The sequence below is a fragment of the Macrobrachium nipponense genome, chromosome 2, assembly GCF_015104395.2.
Source record: "Macrobrachium nipponense isolate FS-2020 chromosome 2, ASM1510439v2, whole genome shotgun sequence".
NCBI lineage: Eukaryota > Metazoa > Arthropoda > Malacostraca > Decapoda > Palaemonidae > Macrobrachium > Macrobrachium nipponense.
The window spans coordinates 112,796,868-112,814,942 of NC_087201.1; the positions used below are offsets into that span (position 1 = coordinate 112,796,868).

At 48.4% G+C, this 18,075-nt stretch overlaps 1 protein-coding gene across 1 annotated transcript in view; it reads right to left on the bottom strand.

Annotated features, from left to right (window-relative positions):
• Positions 1-18,075, bottom strand: part of LOC135221276 (endoplasmic reticulum transmembrane helix translocase-like) — a 354,729-nt gene that overhangs the window by 272,235 nt on the left and 64,419 nt on the right. The window contains exons 3-4 of the mRNA XM_064259089.1: positions 9,110-9,306; positions 8,215-8,287 (exon numbers count right to left, since the gene is read on the bottom strand). Coding sequence (XP_064115159.1) covers positions 8,215-8,287; positions 9,110-9,306 — 270 coding nt within the window. The remainder of the gene's footprint in view (positions 1-8,214; positions 8,288-9,109; positions 9,307-18,075) is intronic.

Here is an 18,075-nt window from a genome sequence, read left to right on the forward strand (position 1 = left end):
TCGTCTCATCTCTCTTCTCCTCTCTCTCTCTTCTCTTCACTTACAGAAAAAAAACTATAATACTGATCTATTATTATCGTAATAAAAGAACAAGATGGTCCCCGAAAGAATAGAAATATGTGTTGCCATATTTTTATTCTTTCTGTGATTTACGAAACTGTGCTTCAATACAACTTTTATAGTTGACTCAATGATTATCACATATTATAACAGTATACAAGAGAATATCTTATCACTATCCATGTTTCATTTCTTATCATCATAAAATATTTAAAATACAAATTTCATTGTTATTCTCGAGCTAAGATAGTCATGGTCTAGTCCCAAGCTGCTCTCTCAAGCTATTCTCGTCCTAAGCTGCTATCTCAAGCTATTCAAGTTACTCTCGTCACAAGCTGCTCTCTCTCCCTCTCTCTCTCTCTCTCTCTCTCTCTCTCTCTCTCTCAATGAAATATGAATTACTGTATCATAATATCATAAACTATTATGTACAAAGTTAATAATAATAATAATTCCATTAATAAATTCGTTTCTTTTAGCAACAATTGTTTTCCAAAATAATTCTTTCGGTAATAAACGTCCATCAGCTGATTCTAAACGTAAACAAAAGACAAAACTAGATTTGTATTGCTGTATTTTGCTGTTTATACATTAATATTATAGTTGGGTGCTGTAATCATTACAGTAAATCATGTTTTTTTTATCATAAATATGTTCATTCACGAAATAGATATACTATGTACTTTTAGTTTGGGGCAGCAGCCAAATCATGAAAATAGAAAGGAATTGTTAGGTAATTATAATTTTGTTTGCTGATCTGATGCAGGGGAAATTGAAGATAGGAAAGAAAACTTGGAAACTGTCTTGAATTTAGTTTAAGGTGATAGTTGAAGAAATATTTGGTGCTTGAACTAAAGTAGGCAGTTATAAACATTGAAATAGTGGTCTTGGGTGGGTTAATTATTAAAGTAGGCAGTTTAAAGCAATTTTCAGGGGGGGTACCAGGATAACACGGGTATTTACTTATCACGGGGGGTTCTGGGCCCTATCTCCCGTGATTAACGAGGCCCTACTGTACACGGTTGTACGATGGAGCATGTACATGGCCGTGCGATGGAGCATGTACATGGCCATGCGATAGACCACGCACACGGACATGTGATGGATTATGTACACGCCTGTGCAATGGAGCTTGCAACGAAGGACATATGACAAATTTTCTAAGACAATTTGTATTTTTCATAGCCACAAACCTGAGGTCTTAACAATAGGATAATTTCTAGCGCTTAGCTGGATCCTGTAAAAAAGTAGATGAAAGCAAGGAATCTTGTGGTATCTGACGCGCATGACGTAGGTCGGGTGAAGAGTGGTCAAACGCCGAACATCTACGCCAGTCTTTCCCAACTCAGGATGACTTCAACAAAAAGAGGAGCGGCTAGAGGTGGGCAGTATAACGTTAAGACCTCAGGTTTGTAGCTATGAAAAATACAATTGTCTTAGAAAATTTGTCATTTGTTCATACGCGAACAAACCCTCGGTCTTAACATTACAATAGACTCATACTTGGAGGGAGGTATAAGACATCCTAGACCGGCTGGGGGCCTACCCGCCAGTCCAGCTCTCAAAAGAAATAGTTCTTAGGAGAGGGACTGAAGCCCCGTGAGAAGCTAGATACACTAAAATCTAACCACTCAGAACCTGAGTGACGTACAATGATATATGGGATAACCATTGTATAGGGAACCAAAGAAAAACTGTGACTATCCAAAAAACAAACCAGGGCACTAGGGTTTGTAATACTCCCAACTCCTTGCCCAGGAGCGGAGCCTATGCTACTAAATAGTGGGTAAGATATTGAATACTGCACGACCACACTACCAGTATGACTACCTCACTCACCTGTATCAGACCAGTCCAGCAAATGACGTGTCAATTCCTTAAACTGCCCGAAAGAAGAAGGAAAGGTACAAGAGAAAGGAGGCGGCCAGCCAACTCACTCATTCTCTCATCCACAAAATCATCTTAGGTAAGATACAAAGGTGGCCCGTTAAGGGCAACTATGAGTTATACAACCTGTTGGGCAGCCACCACAGGACCCAGGGAAAATGTGTCCATAGATCTGTGTGCAACATCCTTAAGATAGAGGGAGGTGAACGTGGACTGGTGTAACCAAGTGCCAGAGCTCAGCACTCTATGTACAGCCAAGTTTTTTTTTAAAGCCAGAGAGGGACCGATACCCCTAATGTCATGTGCTCTAGCCTGCACACGCGTGGCGATGGAATCATCAAGAGTCAAGTATGCCTGTCTGATGGCTTCCTGTATCCAAAAAGAGATAGCATTCTTAGACACCTCTTTCTTCGTACGGCCTGTACTGACAAAAAGTCTGCGGCAGCCTGTTCTAAGGTGCCGAGTCCTTTTAAGATAGTAACGCAGGGACCGGACAGGGCACAACGAAAGCTCTTGAGCATCACCACCCACAAAGTCAGTCAGTGAGGGAATGGAGAATGAAGCGAACCTGTCATCATGCACCGAGAGATTATGGGTCTTGGCCACGAATTCCGGAACAAATTCGGACACTGACTTCCAACCCCTGGTGTGCTTCACCTCATAACTCAGACCGTGGAGCTCTCCTACCCTTTTGGAAGATGCCAAAACCAAGAGGAAAACTGTCTTAAGCGTCAGGTTCCTATCAGATGAGCAGCGCAAGGGCTCATATGGACTCTTAGTCAAGCTCTTAAACACCAAGGAAACATCCCACGTTGAGGGTTTGAGCTCTCTAGGAGACGACGACTGCTCAAACCCCTTAACTAGCAGGGAAAGTTCCCAGGAAGAGGAGACGTCAATACCCTTCAGGCGTAACACCAAACTCAGAGCCACCCTGTAGCCTCTAATAGCAGACTCAGACAAAAGTTTCTCGTCTCTGAGGAAGGTTAAAAAGTCTGCTATTCGCTGAATAGAGGTCGCGAGAGGAGAAAAACCCCGTTTACGACACCAATCACAGTAGATCGCCCATTTGCCTTGGTAAACTGCGGAGGTTGACTTCCTAAGACTGCTGGACATGTGCCCAGCTGATTTCTGAGAAAAGCCTCTCTCTTGGAGGAGATAGTTGATAGCCTCCAACTGTGAAGAGACAGGGATTCTACTGACTGGTGGAACCTTTCTACATGGGGCTGACACAGGAGATGCCGCCAAGGCAGAATCTCCCTCGGAATCTCCAACAACGATAGCAGATCTGAAAACCATTCCGCCTGAGGCCACAGAGGGGCCACCAGTCATTCTGAGACCCTGTGAACCCAATAGCCTGTTCAGAACCTAACAGATCAAACAAAACGGAGGGAAGGCATACACCTCCAAGTTGTCCCAGGGATGTTGGAATGCGTCTTCTGCCAATGCCAAGGGATCTGGGACCACTGAACAGAACACTTCAAGCTTCCTGTTGTAACGTGTCGCGAAAAGGTCCAGCATGGGTCTCCCCCAAATCTGGAAAAGCCTGTCTGCCACCACTTGATGAAGGGACCACTCTGTGCCTAACATCTGATCCCAGCGACTAAGTTTGTCTGCGACCACGTTCCGTTTCCCTGGGATATACCTGGCTGAAAGCTCTACCGAATTGCTGATTGCCCACTGGTGAAGCTCGACGGTCAAGGCATGAAGCTGTTGAGAAACTAAGCCTCCCTGTTAGTTCACTTAGGCTACCACCGTGGTGTTGTCCGACAAGAGAACGACAGAGTGACCCTCTACCATCCCCCGAAACTCCTTCAGACCCAGGAAAGCCGCCTTCAACTCCAAGACGTTGATATGCTGCTGCTTGTCCTCTAAACCCCAAACGCCCGAAGCGATGAGGTCGCCTAAGTGCGCGCCCCAACCTGCGAGGGAGGCGTCCGAGAACAGAAGGAAGTCCGGAGGGAGAGAATGCAGAGGGACGCCCTTCAATAGATTCTGGTTATCCAACCACCAACGAAGGTCTTCTCTCACTTCCAAAGACAGTCCAGATAACTCACAATCAATCAATCAATTCCAAAGACAGTGGGACCATAAAACAGGGGAGAGTCCCCACCGCGAGACCCCAGAAATCCCCCAGTCTCCATTGCAGAGACCAAAGATGAAATCGCCTTCCCTCACGGCTGCCAACACCAAGCGCGGGGTCTCCATCTTGAACCGTGTCTTCCTGATGAAGCGATACAAAGTCGATAAGTCGATCACAGGCCTCCATCCTCCCAATGCCTTGGGCACCAAGAAGATGTGACTGGAAAACCCTGGGGACGGATGCACTACTTCTGCTATCGCATCCTTGTCCAGGCATTTTCTGCACTTCCTCCTGAAGAGCCAAGAACTTCAGAGAATCTGGGGGATACGTCTTCCTGAGGTGCAGCTTGTCCGAAAGAGGAGGAGGGAAATCGAATGGCATCAAGTATCCCACCCGAAGGACATCTACCACCCACTTCTCCTCCCCGTAACACTGCCACTTGGCCCAATGGCCAGCCAGGCAGCCCCGCCCCACCACCCCGTGGCGCAGGAGAGGAGAGGCGCCCAACCTACCAACGCGCCCCCCTTGACCTTTGCTTCTAGGGCCTCTTCTTGGTTTAAAGGAACGAGAGCGAAAGGGGCGTTGATCCTGAGACTTGGGCTGTGTCGAACGGGAAGGCCCTGCCAAACTCGAGGTCCTCGATGGCCTACCAGGGGGCAATCTCCTCAATTGCTGCTGGACCAGGGAGGAGGGGGGGCCAAACGTCTCCAAGGGCGGGGCTCTGATTTAGACATGGTTTGGTACACCAGTCGGTCCTTGGTGTCAGCCCGACGTCAGTCTATCGCACTGTCAAGTTCGGTCCATGGAAAAAAAAATTGCAATTCTAACAGGCCAGCAAAGACTCGGTGTCGAGCGACCTCTCCATCCTAGATAATGCCGCGTCCCTCCTAACCTGAAGAAGATCAGCCCATAAATTGGCACTGAGGCAAGCCAAATAAGAAAACGCCTTGCCCCCGGATTGCAAAAGACTGGCAAGCGAGGCGGCACTCACCAACCCATCAGGGGATCTGTCAGAAGCTATCTTGGCAATCACCACAGACCAGAGGTCCAGCCAAGAAACCGTCTGTAACATGGAGGCCGCCATAGATTCCAAAGCTAAGGCATCTTGCGGAGATAAGGACGGAGCCATTGACCTCACCTGTTCCAAAGTCAAACCCGGCTTCAGGCGAATGACGTCTGGGTTAAGGTGGCATGACAACAAAAATGCAGAGCTCGTAGCATAGTACTTCCTATGTCTTGTGAGAGGTGGGGTTAGGAGTTTGGTAGAGCCTCTAGAGCGAAGTGAACCGTCCCGGTCAGAAACAGAGGCGTTAACCTTCTGCAATACCGACTGAACGTGCCCTGAAAATGGCAGCTGGAGAGATGATTTGGGGTCCTGAGCAGCTCCCACCAAGGCTTCCAAGCAAGAAGGAGTGTAAGATGACAGATCCTGAGTCCTACTTTCTAAATTGTTGAACCCATGAATGAGATCAACAACCTCCGAAAAGGAAGACAGAAACTCCTGTGTGTCCCCTTCTTCCTGCTCTGGCACCAGCGACCGACGACGAGAAGGATGTGTAGGCTCCTCTAACGTGTTTTCTTCACCGAAATTCACAGAAGGGTTAGTAGGCAAACAGTCTGAAACCCCTACTAGCCTATCTGGGCTGAGTCCAAGCGTCAGCCTCCGAGACAGACCCACTGTAACATTAGGCACATCATTTACCTCAACAGGTGACTCCAGACGACCATGAACAGACCAGGGCGTGGCGGCCGTACGTACGTGAGATGGGGGGGAAACTGGAGCACTCGAGATTGACGGAGAATCCCTTATAGAGGAAGACTTGGAATCAAGCAAACACTCCGGCCTGGGAGAAGAAGGAGCACTAACATCACGTGCACGGACGGGGGAGGTTGCAACACGTTCACGATGTGCAAGGACGGGGTGGGGGGGTGGGGTGGTTGCACGTACGAGATTTGGCAGCGAAGCAACCCCTGCAGAACACACATCACTAACACTGCCCGAAACCACAGCACTCTCGGGAACACATCCGTGCTGTTCCTCCCTCGGTGGCAAAGGAAGGGCAAAGTCCTTAGCCTTCCAATGCCTAATACGCCACGAGGAGTAGAGGGGGAAGAGGGAGAGGGAGACAGCACTAGCTTCTTATGCGCACTCTTCTCGGAAGGCGGGGACGAAGCAACGCATTTCCTACCAGTCCTCCCAACCGATAAGGCAGCCAACTTCACATCTAGAACAGAGTCCAGCTTCTGAAGCACCGCCTGGCATATGAGTTCGGACTGATGTGCCAGAGAAGGCTCCGAAGACAAGGAAGGGAGATGTTTGAACTGGGCGGCAGAGATGATGTCACGGCTAAGAGAGGCGGCTGGAAGATACGTCATCGATGAGTGACGTCAAAAGCGGTGGTGACGTCACGACCTCCCATCTGAGCGAGGGAGAAAGAGACGCCACGGGCGGAGGAATACACAAAGATGGGCCCCGTGACGACAACAATGGGGCTGACGCCGCAGCATCACTCAGAGACAAGGCGGCAGCAGACACCGGCGGAACAATACAAGATGGCCGACTGCTCCCACCCATGGAGACAAGACCGGGAGGGGGGGATGGCCTGGCTGGACTGGGGAGGGGGGGAGTGAGCCTCCTCAAAATGCGCTAACAACCCCCCCAAAGGACGGGGTACCCCCTAGCCCAAGTCTTCCAAATCGCTGCCATTTTGGACGCCTCCGACTCTGGAAGAGAAGAGAATGATGAAAAAACCTTACCCTTCTCAGGAACCGAAAAAACTCCCGAGGAAGAGGGGGCTACATTACTAATAATACCCTGATGACCTCCCGATACTTTCATCGACGAATCAATGGAAGAAAAGGAAGGAGAAGCAGGGGCAACGCTACTACGGGGGTTGACTACTGCGCAAGATGAAACATCGGGAATAGTAGCAAAGCCCTCCCAAGAAGGAAGAGTGGAGACTCTCCGATGTTCCCTCTTACCATAAAACTTCCTCTACTGCTCCAAAGGCCATGCCTGGCATTCCGTACAAGGATTCGTAATCGTACAAAAATTGGAACGACACCTACTGCAAGTGATGTGAGGGTCCATCGCTGACGAAGCCAAACAACGAGAACACGGGAATCCAGGAATTCTGGGGCACCAACGCTGACGTCGAGAGGGAGCAGAAGCCATAATATTAGGTAAAAACACACATAAACACACTAAAGGAACGAAACAGGCAAAAACCGGGGAAAAGGCCAAGAGAGGAAAAACCCAACTCTCATCCCAAGGCGGTAAAGAAAGAGACTGGCGTAGATGTTCGGCGTTTGACCACTCTCCACCCGATCTACGCATGCGTTGCCAGACACCACAAGATTCCTTGCTTTCATCTACTTTTTTACCGGATCCAGCTAGGCGCTAGAAATGATCCTATTGTTAAGACCGAGGGTTTGTTCGCGTATGAACAAATGTACACTGTCCTGAGAAGTCGACTGACAAAAGGGGAGAATGTCCTGGAGGAGACTGCACTTTACGCCTTGAAAAACCATGATCCTTGACTCTGGAAGGCGAACAACGCAAGTAGGAACTCTTGGAGAACAAGAGCGCCTAGGATTCTTGGACACAGGGGAAAGGCGGTCCTTTCTGGCATGCAAAGGAAAAGATCTACTACAACGACAGACATGTCCACAGCCGACAACAGTTTCCCTTCCACGGCCCAAAACAGCCTCAAATCTAACACTAGCATGTCTGTGGGGAAGAGGAACAGGCAAAGAAGCTGCAGGCTCTGAGGAGAACTCCTGGAAGGACCTGGATCAGCAACCTGAGAGGGAAGCAAAGAACTTGAACAGGTTGAGGTGGCAATGAACTAGCCTAAGAACTCTGATAAGAAGAGATTTCATCACAAACTGGAACGTATCCATGTACATGAAGGGGGGGAGACATGTCTGTGCTGGGAATATGGCAAAACACACCTCTCAATCTCAGAAGCAGCAACGATGCTTCTTGCTAGAAACTCTGGAATACCTCTTGCTAAACACAGAGTCCAACCTTTCAACCATCCATGAAAAGAATGCCTCTGAAAGGTGGACAAAATTACCCTTATCATTTCCTTGTAATTTCTAGTTTTAAAATGAACACTTCAGCTCATGGAAACATTAAATAGTAAAAACTCTATACAGTTTGGTTACCAATTAGTCAAACTTACCTGGAATACAAAGAAAGGAGCAGTTGCTCTCTCTTTAAACAGTTCTACAAACTCTGGCACGTCCATCTGAAGGCTGGAAACAAGAAGGTTTTGAAAATTAATTGAAACCTAAAAGGGAAAGAAATGGAAGTTTTTTCATTTCCAGTACAACCGGTGGTAGCTAATAACTGTATTGTAAAAATGTATTAAGAATGGTAAATATCAGTTAAGACAAAATATAAAACAAAAACACCCTCTTGAAAACTTTAAAAACATTGTCATTAAACAAGTTTTGTGGGATAATCTTATCAGGTAACAAAACTTCAAGTTCTCAGATGCCTGAAGATATAAAATAGCTTAATAACTTTCCAAGACTGGCACCACACACCTTAGTTGTGCATATAGTCACAAGTAAATTCTCCCCTTCTGGTATCATGTAGGGATATTTGTTCTCACCATATTCCTTGAAAACAAAGTTATTTGTTTTTCTACACCCTCCCACTGTACTGTCATCAGATATGCACATCTAATTGGTTTTGATGCCCAATCGCTCCCTTTTTAGAGTATGTAATACTATTACAAGATCTGGAATCTTTTTCCTCTTCAGTTAGCATCAAATGACATTTTTGTTTTTTACAAATTCATAAAATGTATATATATTTTTTTTTTTTTACAAATCATGAAATGTGACAAGTGTTTTTCTACCTACTCATTGCACAGTTGCAAAGGGTTACATCCATTATTGACTTTGATATCAAGTTGCTCACTTCTTATAACATTAGAATAGAAAATAAATGAAAATAATTCATTCTATTTCTGCTTTTATCCTTTCACCAATGGAACATGTAAAAAAGAATGTTAAATTCTTAGATGCTACACCACAAAAAGAGAAAGAGAAAGAGAGAGACAGACTTACTCATTTTTCCCATATATTCTCTCTGCGCTTGCCAAATCGGAATCTTCTTGATAGCCCCGCCATTCTGCATATGTCCGTAACTGGAGATCTATAGGAAAATGCAATCCTATAAACTGTTTCTTTTCTTCACCATCCCAAATGTATTTAGTTTTCTGGAATGTGAACCATATACTTTCTGCTTCATCCTGTTTACCAGTCTGTAGAAAAAAATATATAAATGAGTACAAGCAGCCCCTTTTTTCTGTGATGCTCTATTTGAGAATGTGTGGCACTTGTTTCTAAGAAATTACAGTGAAGCCTGTAAATGTAGTCTATACTTTATTTGTAAATATGGTTATATTGACTATAATTATCCTATAAACTTTATTGAAATCACCAAATGCTGTACAGTGGTCCCCCCATATTCGCGGGGGATGCGTACCAGACTCCCCCGTGAATAGTTAGAACCCGCGAATGTTTGGAACCCCTATAAAAATGCTAAAAACAGCCTATTTTGTTAGTTAAAACTCAAGAAAAACCCACTAAAAATTTTCCTACATGGTTTTTTTAATAGTTTTACCACAAAAAGTGCATTTTATGATGAAATTCATCAAATAAAACAGGAATTTGTGGATATTTATCATAGAAAAATACCGCGAATGCGCGAATTTTCCGCGAATAATGCAGGAAAACGTCCCCGAGAGAAATCCGCGAATGTGTGAGTCCGCGAATCTGGAGAACGCGAATACGGGGGTCCACTGTATATCCATAAGAAGCAAATTAATCAAATATTTCAAGTTACATGCTCCATAGCAAATAAAAAAACAAATTTAAAGCATTATAAACACCCTTCCACATCACATGTTCAGTACAAAAGCAGTAAAATACAGCAAGGCAGATTACAATTTACAAATAAAAAATATGATTGTAATAAATATATAAATTAAAAATGACAGAAAGGGGGATTCACTGCGCCCCCGTCCAACACTGAATAATCTAACTTTCCATATTTCTATTATAATACTTAATCATTCTCAGGGACAGATGTGTGACACTTCTTTACTTAGTGAGAGCATCTTGTTTTTGTGTGTATCCTGGGGAACCTTATCACTTGTTAGCAAATAATTAAGCTAGAATACTGCTTAAATCCAATGACTGTGATATACTGACCACTGATTAAAACTGGGAGATGACTTGGGGTGAATTTGTCTGTCATCTTCCTAAGTTTCAGTCATGCTACAGATGGTGGTGGTGTTCTCTTCAGAGAGACTAATCTCAACCAAAGCCTGTTGAAAGAAGAGTGTAGACAGACAGTCATGTTTTCTCAAAACAAAGTCTGCCCACAGCTTAGTATTCTGATGAGAGAGTAAAGTCAATGTCTTTCCTTCTAACACCAACAGCCTCTGAAACTTTGCCTTCTTACCCTCAGATGAGACAACTGTAATACCAAAGTCAACGAAGATGTTAAAGGTCAAGCCACCATGTTTTCTTGAACAAGGCTATGATTCTTGATTCTGGATTTCAGGAAGCAGTCCATAAGCCCACATACATGTTCAGACCATGGCAGTCTGAGTGATAGTTGTCTCCAAGGTGCACCCAAAAGTATTCCCAATCAAGATAAGTTTCAGCAATGGTACCAGGGTAGCCTACACCAGATCACTGTACTCATGGATAAGGTCAATTATCTCATAAAAGTACTATTCCAACTTAGCCTGGAAGGGTTTTGAAGTAAGAGGATCCTCAAATTCTAACAGATCCCATAAGGCATGTACTGGATCCTCTCCTGAAAGAGAGGATAACACACCAACTGGACTGCAGACATGAATGATCAGACATGGCAAACAATCTCTGAACCATGAACCAAGGATGACTTGATAACAGAACAACCACGCATCCAAATTAGTAGAAATTGTACTGGCAAATGCTTGCAGCACTATCAAGCATTCGCACATCAAGAAGAGGGTCTTGAGGGTCAGATCCCTATCTGACGACTCTCGGAGTAGCTTGAAGGGTCTTCGAGTCAAACTCCTAAGGACGAGAGTAACGTCTCACTCAGGGGGCCTGAGTTCCCTGGGTGGGCAAGACCTTTCGAAGCTCCTCATAAGCAAGGAGATCTCGAACGAGTTCGAGATATCCAATCCCCTCAGTTTCAGGACTAGTGCCAGGGCGGCTCTATATCCTTTGACTGTGGGGACTGAGAGGAGCTTCTCTCGGCGAAGAAAAACGAGGAAATCCGCTACCTGCTGAAGAGTGGCTCTGAGAGGAGATATACCCCGTCTACGACACCAACCACAGAAGACAGCCCACTTCCCCTGGTACACAGCTGCAGAGGACTGACGGACGTTTCCAGCCATCTCTGTTGCTGCGCTGCGAGAAAAGCCTCTCGTTCGCAAGAGATGGTGGATAACAGCCAGCGAGAAGGTTGTGCCAAGGGGGAATCTCTTGGTTCTCCTGCGAGAGGAGCCAGCAGGTCCGGATACCAAATGGCCTGGGGCCATTTGGGAGCCACCAGGATCATCCTGAGGTTCGGGGTGACCATTACTCGACTGATCACCTTGCGAATCAGGCTGAACGGGGGAAAGGCAGACGCGAAGAGGTTGTCCCACGGATGTTGAAGAGCGTCCTCTGCAGCTGCCCATGGGTCCGGAACGGCTGAAAAGAAAACCTGAAGTTTCCAGTTGTGCCGGGTGGCAAACAGATCCACTACTGGTCGCCCCCACAGGTCGAAGAGCCTTTCCGCCACGTCCTGGTGTAGGGACCATTCAGTTCCTATCACCTGATCCCGACGGCTGAGCTTGCCCACTACTACATTCCTCTTCCCTGGAATGTAGCGTGCTGACAGCTCTATTGAGTGAGCCTCGGCCCACTCGTACACCTGCCGAGTCAACTGGTACAACGGGAAAGACACTAGGCCCCCCTGTTTGTTGACGTAGGCCACTACCGTAGTGTTGTCGCACATCAACACCACTGAATGTCCCATCAAGCGGTCCTGGAACTCTTGGAGCGCGAGAAAAGCTGCCTTGAGCTCCAGTACATTGATGTGAAGGTGCTTGTCGCGATCATCCCACACACCTGAAGTCAGCAACTCCTCCAGGTGTGCGCCCCATCCCTCGGTCGATGCATCTGAGAACAGCTGCATCTCCGGGGAGGGGGGGGGGGGGGGGGTGGGAGTGCGTAGGGGCACTCCTCTTAAGAGGTTCCTGTCGTCCAGCCACCAGGCTAGGTCCTGCCTCACCTCCAGTGTGAGAGACACTGGGAAGTTTGGAGGATCTGTTGCCTGTGACCAACTCTCCTTTAGTCTCCACTGAAGAGACCGCAGGTGAAGACACCCGTGAGGGAATAACTTCTCGAGTGACGACAGGTGTCCGATCATGACTTGCCATTGCTGAGCTGCCTGTTTCTGCCGAGACAGGAAAAGGTTGGCTGCCTCCCTGAATCTGCTGATCCGCGAGTCTGCGGGAAAGACTCGCCCTGCTACCGTGTCGATCAGCGTACCCAGGTACTTCATCCTCTGCTTGGGTTCGAGATCGGACTTCTCGAAGTTCACCACAATCCCCAGATCGCGACAAAACTCGAGTAGTCGATCCCTGTCCAGCAGCAACTGCAAGCAGGAGCTCCCAGGACTAACCAATCGTCGAGATACCTCATCAGACGTATCCCATGCGAGTGGGCCCAAGCAGACACCAGAGTGAACACTCGCGTGAACACCTGTGGGGCGGTTGAGAGACCGAAGCAAAGTGCCCTGAATTGGTACACCGTCCCGTCGAGGATGAAGCGGAGGTATTTCCTGGAGGATTGATGGATGAGTATCTGGAAATACGCATCCTTAAGATCCACTGAAAGCATGAAATCGTTCTCCCTGATGGAGTCGAGCACGGAACGTGCCGTCTCCATCGTGAACCGAGTCTGGCAAACGAATCGGTTCAGGGGAGAGAGATCTATCACCGGGCGCCAGCCCCCCATAGACTTTTCCACTAGGAAAAGACGACTGTAGAAGCCCGGTGACTGATCCGTGACGATCTCTACAGCTCGTTTGCTCAGCATGGACTGGATCTCCTGTCTTAGTCCTATGTCCTTCGAAGAACCTGGAACATACGTTTGCTGTTGGACCGGGTTGGAGGTGAGGGGTGGCCGAGATTCGAAGGGTAATAGATATCCCTCCCGAAGGACATCTACTATCCAGGTCTCGGCGCCGTAGCGCTGCCAAGTTGCCCAATGGCTGGCCAGGCACCCCCCCACTTCTGGCAGCAGGTGAGGGGGAACGCCGTCCCTAGCGTTTCCCCCCTTTCTTCGACTTCTTCCCTGACCCTCCTCACGAGAAGGAAGGCTGGGAGGAGGGCTGGTTATGGCCCCCCTTGGCAGAAGTCGAAGAAGACAGTGTCTTTCCACGGGGCTTCGACGAGGCTATCGTCTTAGCGGCCGAGGAAGCGCTAACCGAGCTCTGTGGCTTGGTCGCAGTTCGAGGCTGCCCAGCCTTCGAAACTGCCTGGTGTACGAGACAGTCACTGTCATCAGTGCGCCGTCTGTCCACCGCAGCGTCCACCATCTCTCCTGGGAAGAGAGAGGAGGAACTCCGTACAGGTCCATTCCGAATAGCCTAATGCCGCCTCACGCCCAGCCGCCCTGGATACTCGTGTAAGGACTGCGTCCCTACGTCGAAGTACCAGGTTGGCCCACAAGTTTGCCGTCTGGTGGGCGAGGAAGGAGATGGCTCTTCCTCCAGACTGGCAAAGCCTCCTGAAAGCAGAGTCTTCTTCGGGAGAAATTCCCCCGGAGTTGGCTGCGACCTTAAGACACTGTGAAGGACCACAGGTATATCCAGCAGACGGCCTGGAAAGCTGCCATGGCGGTGGATTCCAGGCCCAGTGCCTCTTGCTGCGAGAACCAACAGGAGCTGCTGCAGACACACACCCGGTGTTAGCCTGGCTAACTTCGGGTTTACCTGTTTGGGCAGCATCGGATCTTCTGACGGCACGTAGAATTGCCGCTGTCACAGTAGAGGAGGTGGAAGCAGCTTGCTCGATCTGCTTGACCTGAGAGAGCCTTCCTGTCCGGAGACAAGAGAGACAACCTGGTTCAAGACAGAGTCGGCCAGCTCTGATCGTGGCAACCACACCGTCGGTTTGGGTTCCCTCTTCGGGCCCCAAAACGACTCGAGCCAGGACGTGGGCTCAGAAGGTGGGAGCGGCCACCCTTCCCCGAGGTCGTTGTGCTGACGAATCAGCGCAATAACCTCGGCAAAGTTCCTCTGGATCTCGGGAGTCACTGCATCCTGAGGAGTAGGACCGTCCAGTCCCTCGAACAGGAGCACCTCCCGAGACCCTTCCCCCTCAAGGGGGGGAACGGCGACAGACCCCTCTCGGTCTCCTCCAGCCACTTGCGTGTACGTCCTGGCCGGTCCAAGAGCCATGCCTGGCATGTACGGCGTCGTGACGGGATCATGAGGGGCGCACCCCTCACGATCACTCCGCAATACCTCGCTCCTCCCGGTGTAACCCGAGGAGGTTGAAGGTATGGGAGAGGCAGACCTGACGCTCCCCCCTCGCTCGCTGGCAGGACCAGCAGGCGATCGCCAACCCGCGGTGGCGATCGAGCTGCAGGCCTGGTCGAGCCGTCTCCTTGCGGAGAACAGCTGGACTGAGCACAGCGGCCCCGGTCTCGTGTGTCAGATGAACTGCTGCTGGTTGCCGCACCCGCATGCTCCCTGTGAGAGCAACGGTCGGACGACCTGCAGAGCTCACTGTCACGGTGAGACCGGTGCTTGTCCTCATGGCGCATCACACCGCACGGCTGGCACCGGCGATCGAGGGGACCTCTTCCTAGCCTCGGCACATGGACGGTCAGAGACCGTCACGGCAGCTCGGGTAGCCAGCTGGTCGCCGCGAAAGTGAGAGCTAGCCTGGTGAGAGTCGCCTGAGCGGCTGTCACCAGTCTTCCACTCCGTGCCATGAACCTGACGTCGAGCGAGCTCTGGCGTCTGGTTCTTGGCTGCACGGTCGCTGGCAGGCGACCGTACACTCGGTACTTCTCGCGAACGAGAGGCCGAGACGGAACCTGACGCAGTGGCAGAGCCTCTGGCACCAGGCGAGGAAGTACCGGTGTTAGCCGGTACTCCTCTGGTCCCCGTAGTCTTCTTCCTTGCGGAAGAAGAGACGGGCCCTGCTCCCGAAGGAGCAGGAGGACCAACGGAAGCACCCCCCGTCTCACCGGAGCGAGACGGGCCCTGAGAAGCTCCCGAAGGAGACTTCTTAGGAGGGGAGGAGGCAACCTTCTTCTTCTTCGGCTTAGAAGCCTTAGAAGTCGAATGGGGAGAGGCGGCAGACGACGACGACGAAGAAGATGACGAAGACGACGACGACACCTTCCTCTTCTTCCTCTTCTTCTTCGTCAGCTTCCTCAGGACCGACGTTAAGTATACCATCCAGGGCGGAGCCGGGGCTGCTGTTGCCGAAGCAACAGGGCCCGGACGCACCTGTCCAGAAAGACCAACATTGGGTGCAGCAACGCCACGAGCATGAACAACCTCGGCAGGAGCAGGCATCACAGGAACAGCAGGCACAGTCACGGCAGGAACAGTAGGCAACGTCTCAGTCACGGCAGGCACAGTCATCGGCATCTGGGTAGGTACGGCAGGAGGCACGTCCAACACAGGAGGACGGACCAGCGACACCGACATCCTTGGCACCGGCAGCAGGTCCAGGGGCGAGCTCTTCGGGCACTGGAAATCAGGTCTCGGCAGCACGGCAAACCCGGGCGGCGGGATGTTGGGGAGCAGCATAACCTGGAGTGGTCAACATAGTGGTGGTGGTGGTCACCGTGGCATGAGTGACCGCGGCAAGATGATATAAGAGCCCCTGGACACTGGGCACGCCCTGCAACCCCAATGATGCCCACACCAGGCCAAGGTCGTCCCTCGCAGCAGAAGCACCTGGGGAAGCAAAGGTCGGGTTAGTATGGGGGGTCTACCCGCTCACGGGGAGTGGACGAACGGATAGAGGACCCTGAATACAACTCAATGTCGGGGTACCGAGCGCCCTCCTCCACACTCGACAGATCGGGTGAGGAGAAGGACCTGGAAACCCCCCCCGAGGGGGAAGGTGCTGCCATACGTGGGAGCTGAGCAGGGGGCAGGAAAGACGACGAAGTGTCCGTTACCAAAGGAGTCGGGGGAGAGCTTTCCGACGACTCCTTTGCAGGCCTTCGCTTCTTCCTGCCCTCGTACAAGCCCCACTGCACCTCTGACCAATTAATACACACTTCACAGGGCTCGGCGCGCGAGCACTTGCGCCCCCGACACCGAGCACACAATACATGGGGGTCGATCCCAGGAAAACTGCGGAACTTACCGCACTTACGCCCCTCAGTCCCAGGGCACAGTCGCCGGACAATTGGAGGGCGAGGAGAATCCATGATCGACGATTTAATTCACTTGCAATGTAATGTAATGTAATGAAAGAAAATGATTTGTACTTACAGTCAGTTTCGCTACCAAAACAGAACAAGAAAACACAACCATACAAAAGCAAACGACAGTGAAGCGGGCGAGAGCAAAGAAACACACATCCACACGCTGTGAGGCCGAAAGCAAAAGTGATTGTTTACCTCCCAGTCGCGCGGCGCGCGCATGTCGGACAAGCAGTTAACTACCGAACCCCTTGTTCGAAAGCTTACGACCTATCCAGCTGCCGCTAGTAACCTTCCTATTGTAAAAGGACCAAAGGTTTGTATTCCGTGTTGGAACAAAACTTTTGTTCAAGTTGTACGGCACAAAATCTTGAACATATGTGTAAGTTTCGCGGACTCTACCACAAAGATATATATAAATATAGTATATGTACGTGACCCATCCAGAGGGTAATTAACCCTCTTACGCCGACTGGACGTATTTTACGTCGACATTTTTTGTCTCCCGTGTGCCGACTGGACGTATTTTACGTCAACTTACAAAAGTTTTTTTTTAAATTCGCGGAAAAATACTTATAGGCCTACCAGCCTAAAACTTTTGAATCACGCGCCTTGGGGGATGCTGGGAGTTTACGGATCAAGGTGTTGTTTTGTTTACAATCTTTAAGCAGGCGCGCAAGCGCGAATTTCTTTCTTGCCGCACTAAAAAGTATCTGTGACACATCTAGGAAATTATTTCATCACTTTGACATAATTTTTGTACCATTGTTAATTAGCGGTTACATGAAGTATTATATATGAAAATGTGCTCATTTTTTTGTAGAATACAACAAAAAAATACTCATGATTTTAGCTTTTATCAGTTTTGAGATATTTTCATATAAATAACGATAATTGCAAAAATTTCAACCTTCGGTCAACCTTGACTCTACCGAAATGGTCGAAAAACGCAATTGTAAGCTAAAACTCTTATATTTTAGTAATATTCAATCATTTACCTTAATTTTGCAACTAATTGGAAGTCTCTAGCCACAATATTTCGATTTATGGTGAATTTATGAAAAAAACTTTTCTTACGTCCGCGCTGTAAACTCTTCCAAAAAAAAATCATACATGCGATTGTGGTAATGTTTGCACCATTTTAAAATTAGCCGTTATATAAAGTTTTATATATGGAAATGTGTGCAATTTCATGCACAATACAACTAAAAACAACCCATGGTTGTAGCTTTTATCAGTTTTGAGATATTTTCATATAAATAACGATAACTACCAAAATTTCAACCTTTGGTCAACTTTGACTCTACCGAAATGGTCGAAAAACGCAATTGTAAGCTAAAACGCTTATATTCTAGTAATATTCAAGCATTTACCTTCATTTTGCAACAAATTGGAAGTCTCTAGCACAATATTTCGATTTATGGTGAATTTATGAAAAAAATAAAATGGTCTTTACGTCCGAAGCGGTAACTTCCGAAAAAATCACATGTGCGATTGTTGGTAATGTTTCCACCATTTTAAATTAGCGTTACATAAAGTTTTATATATGAAAATGTGCGCAATTTCATGTAGAATACAACAAT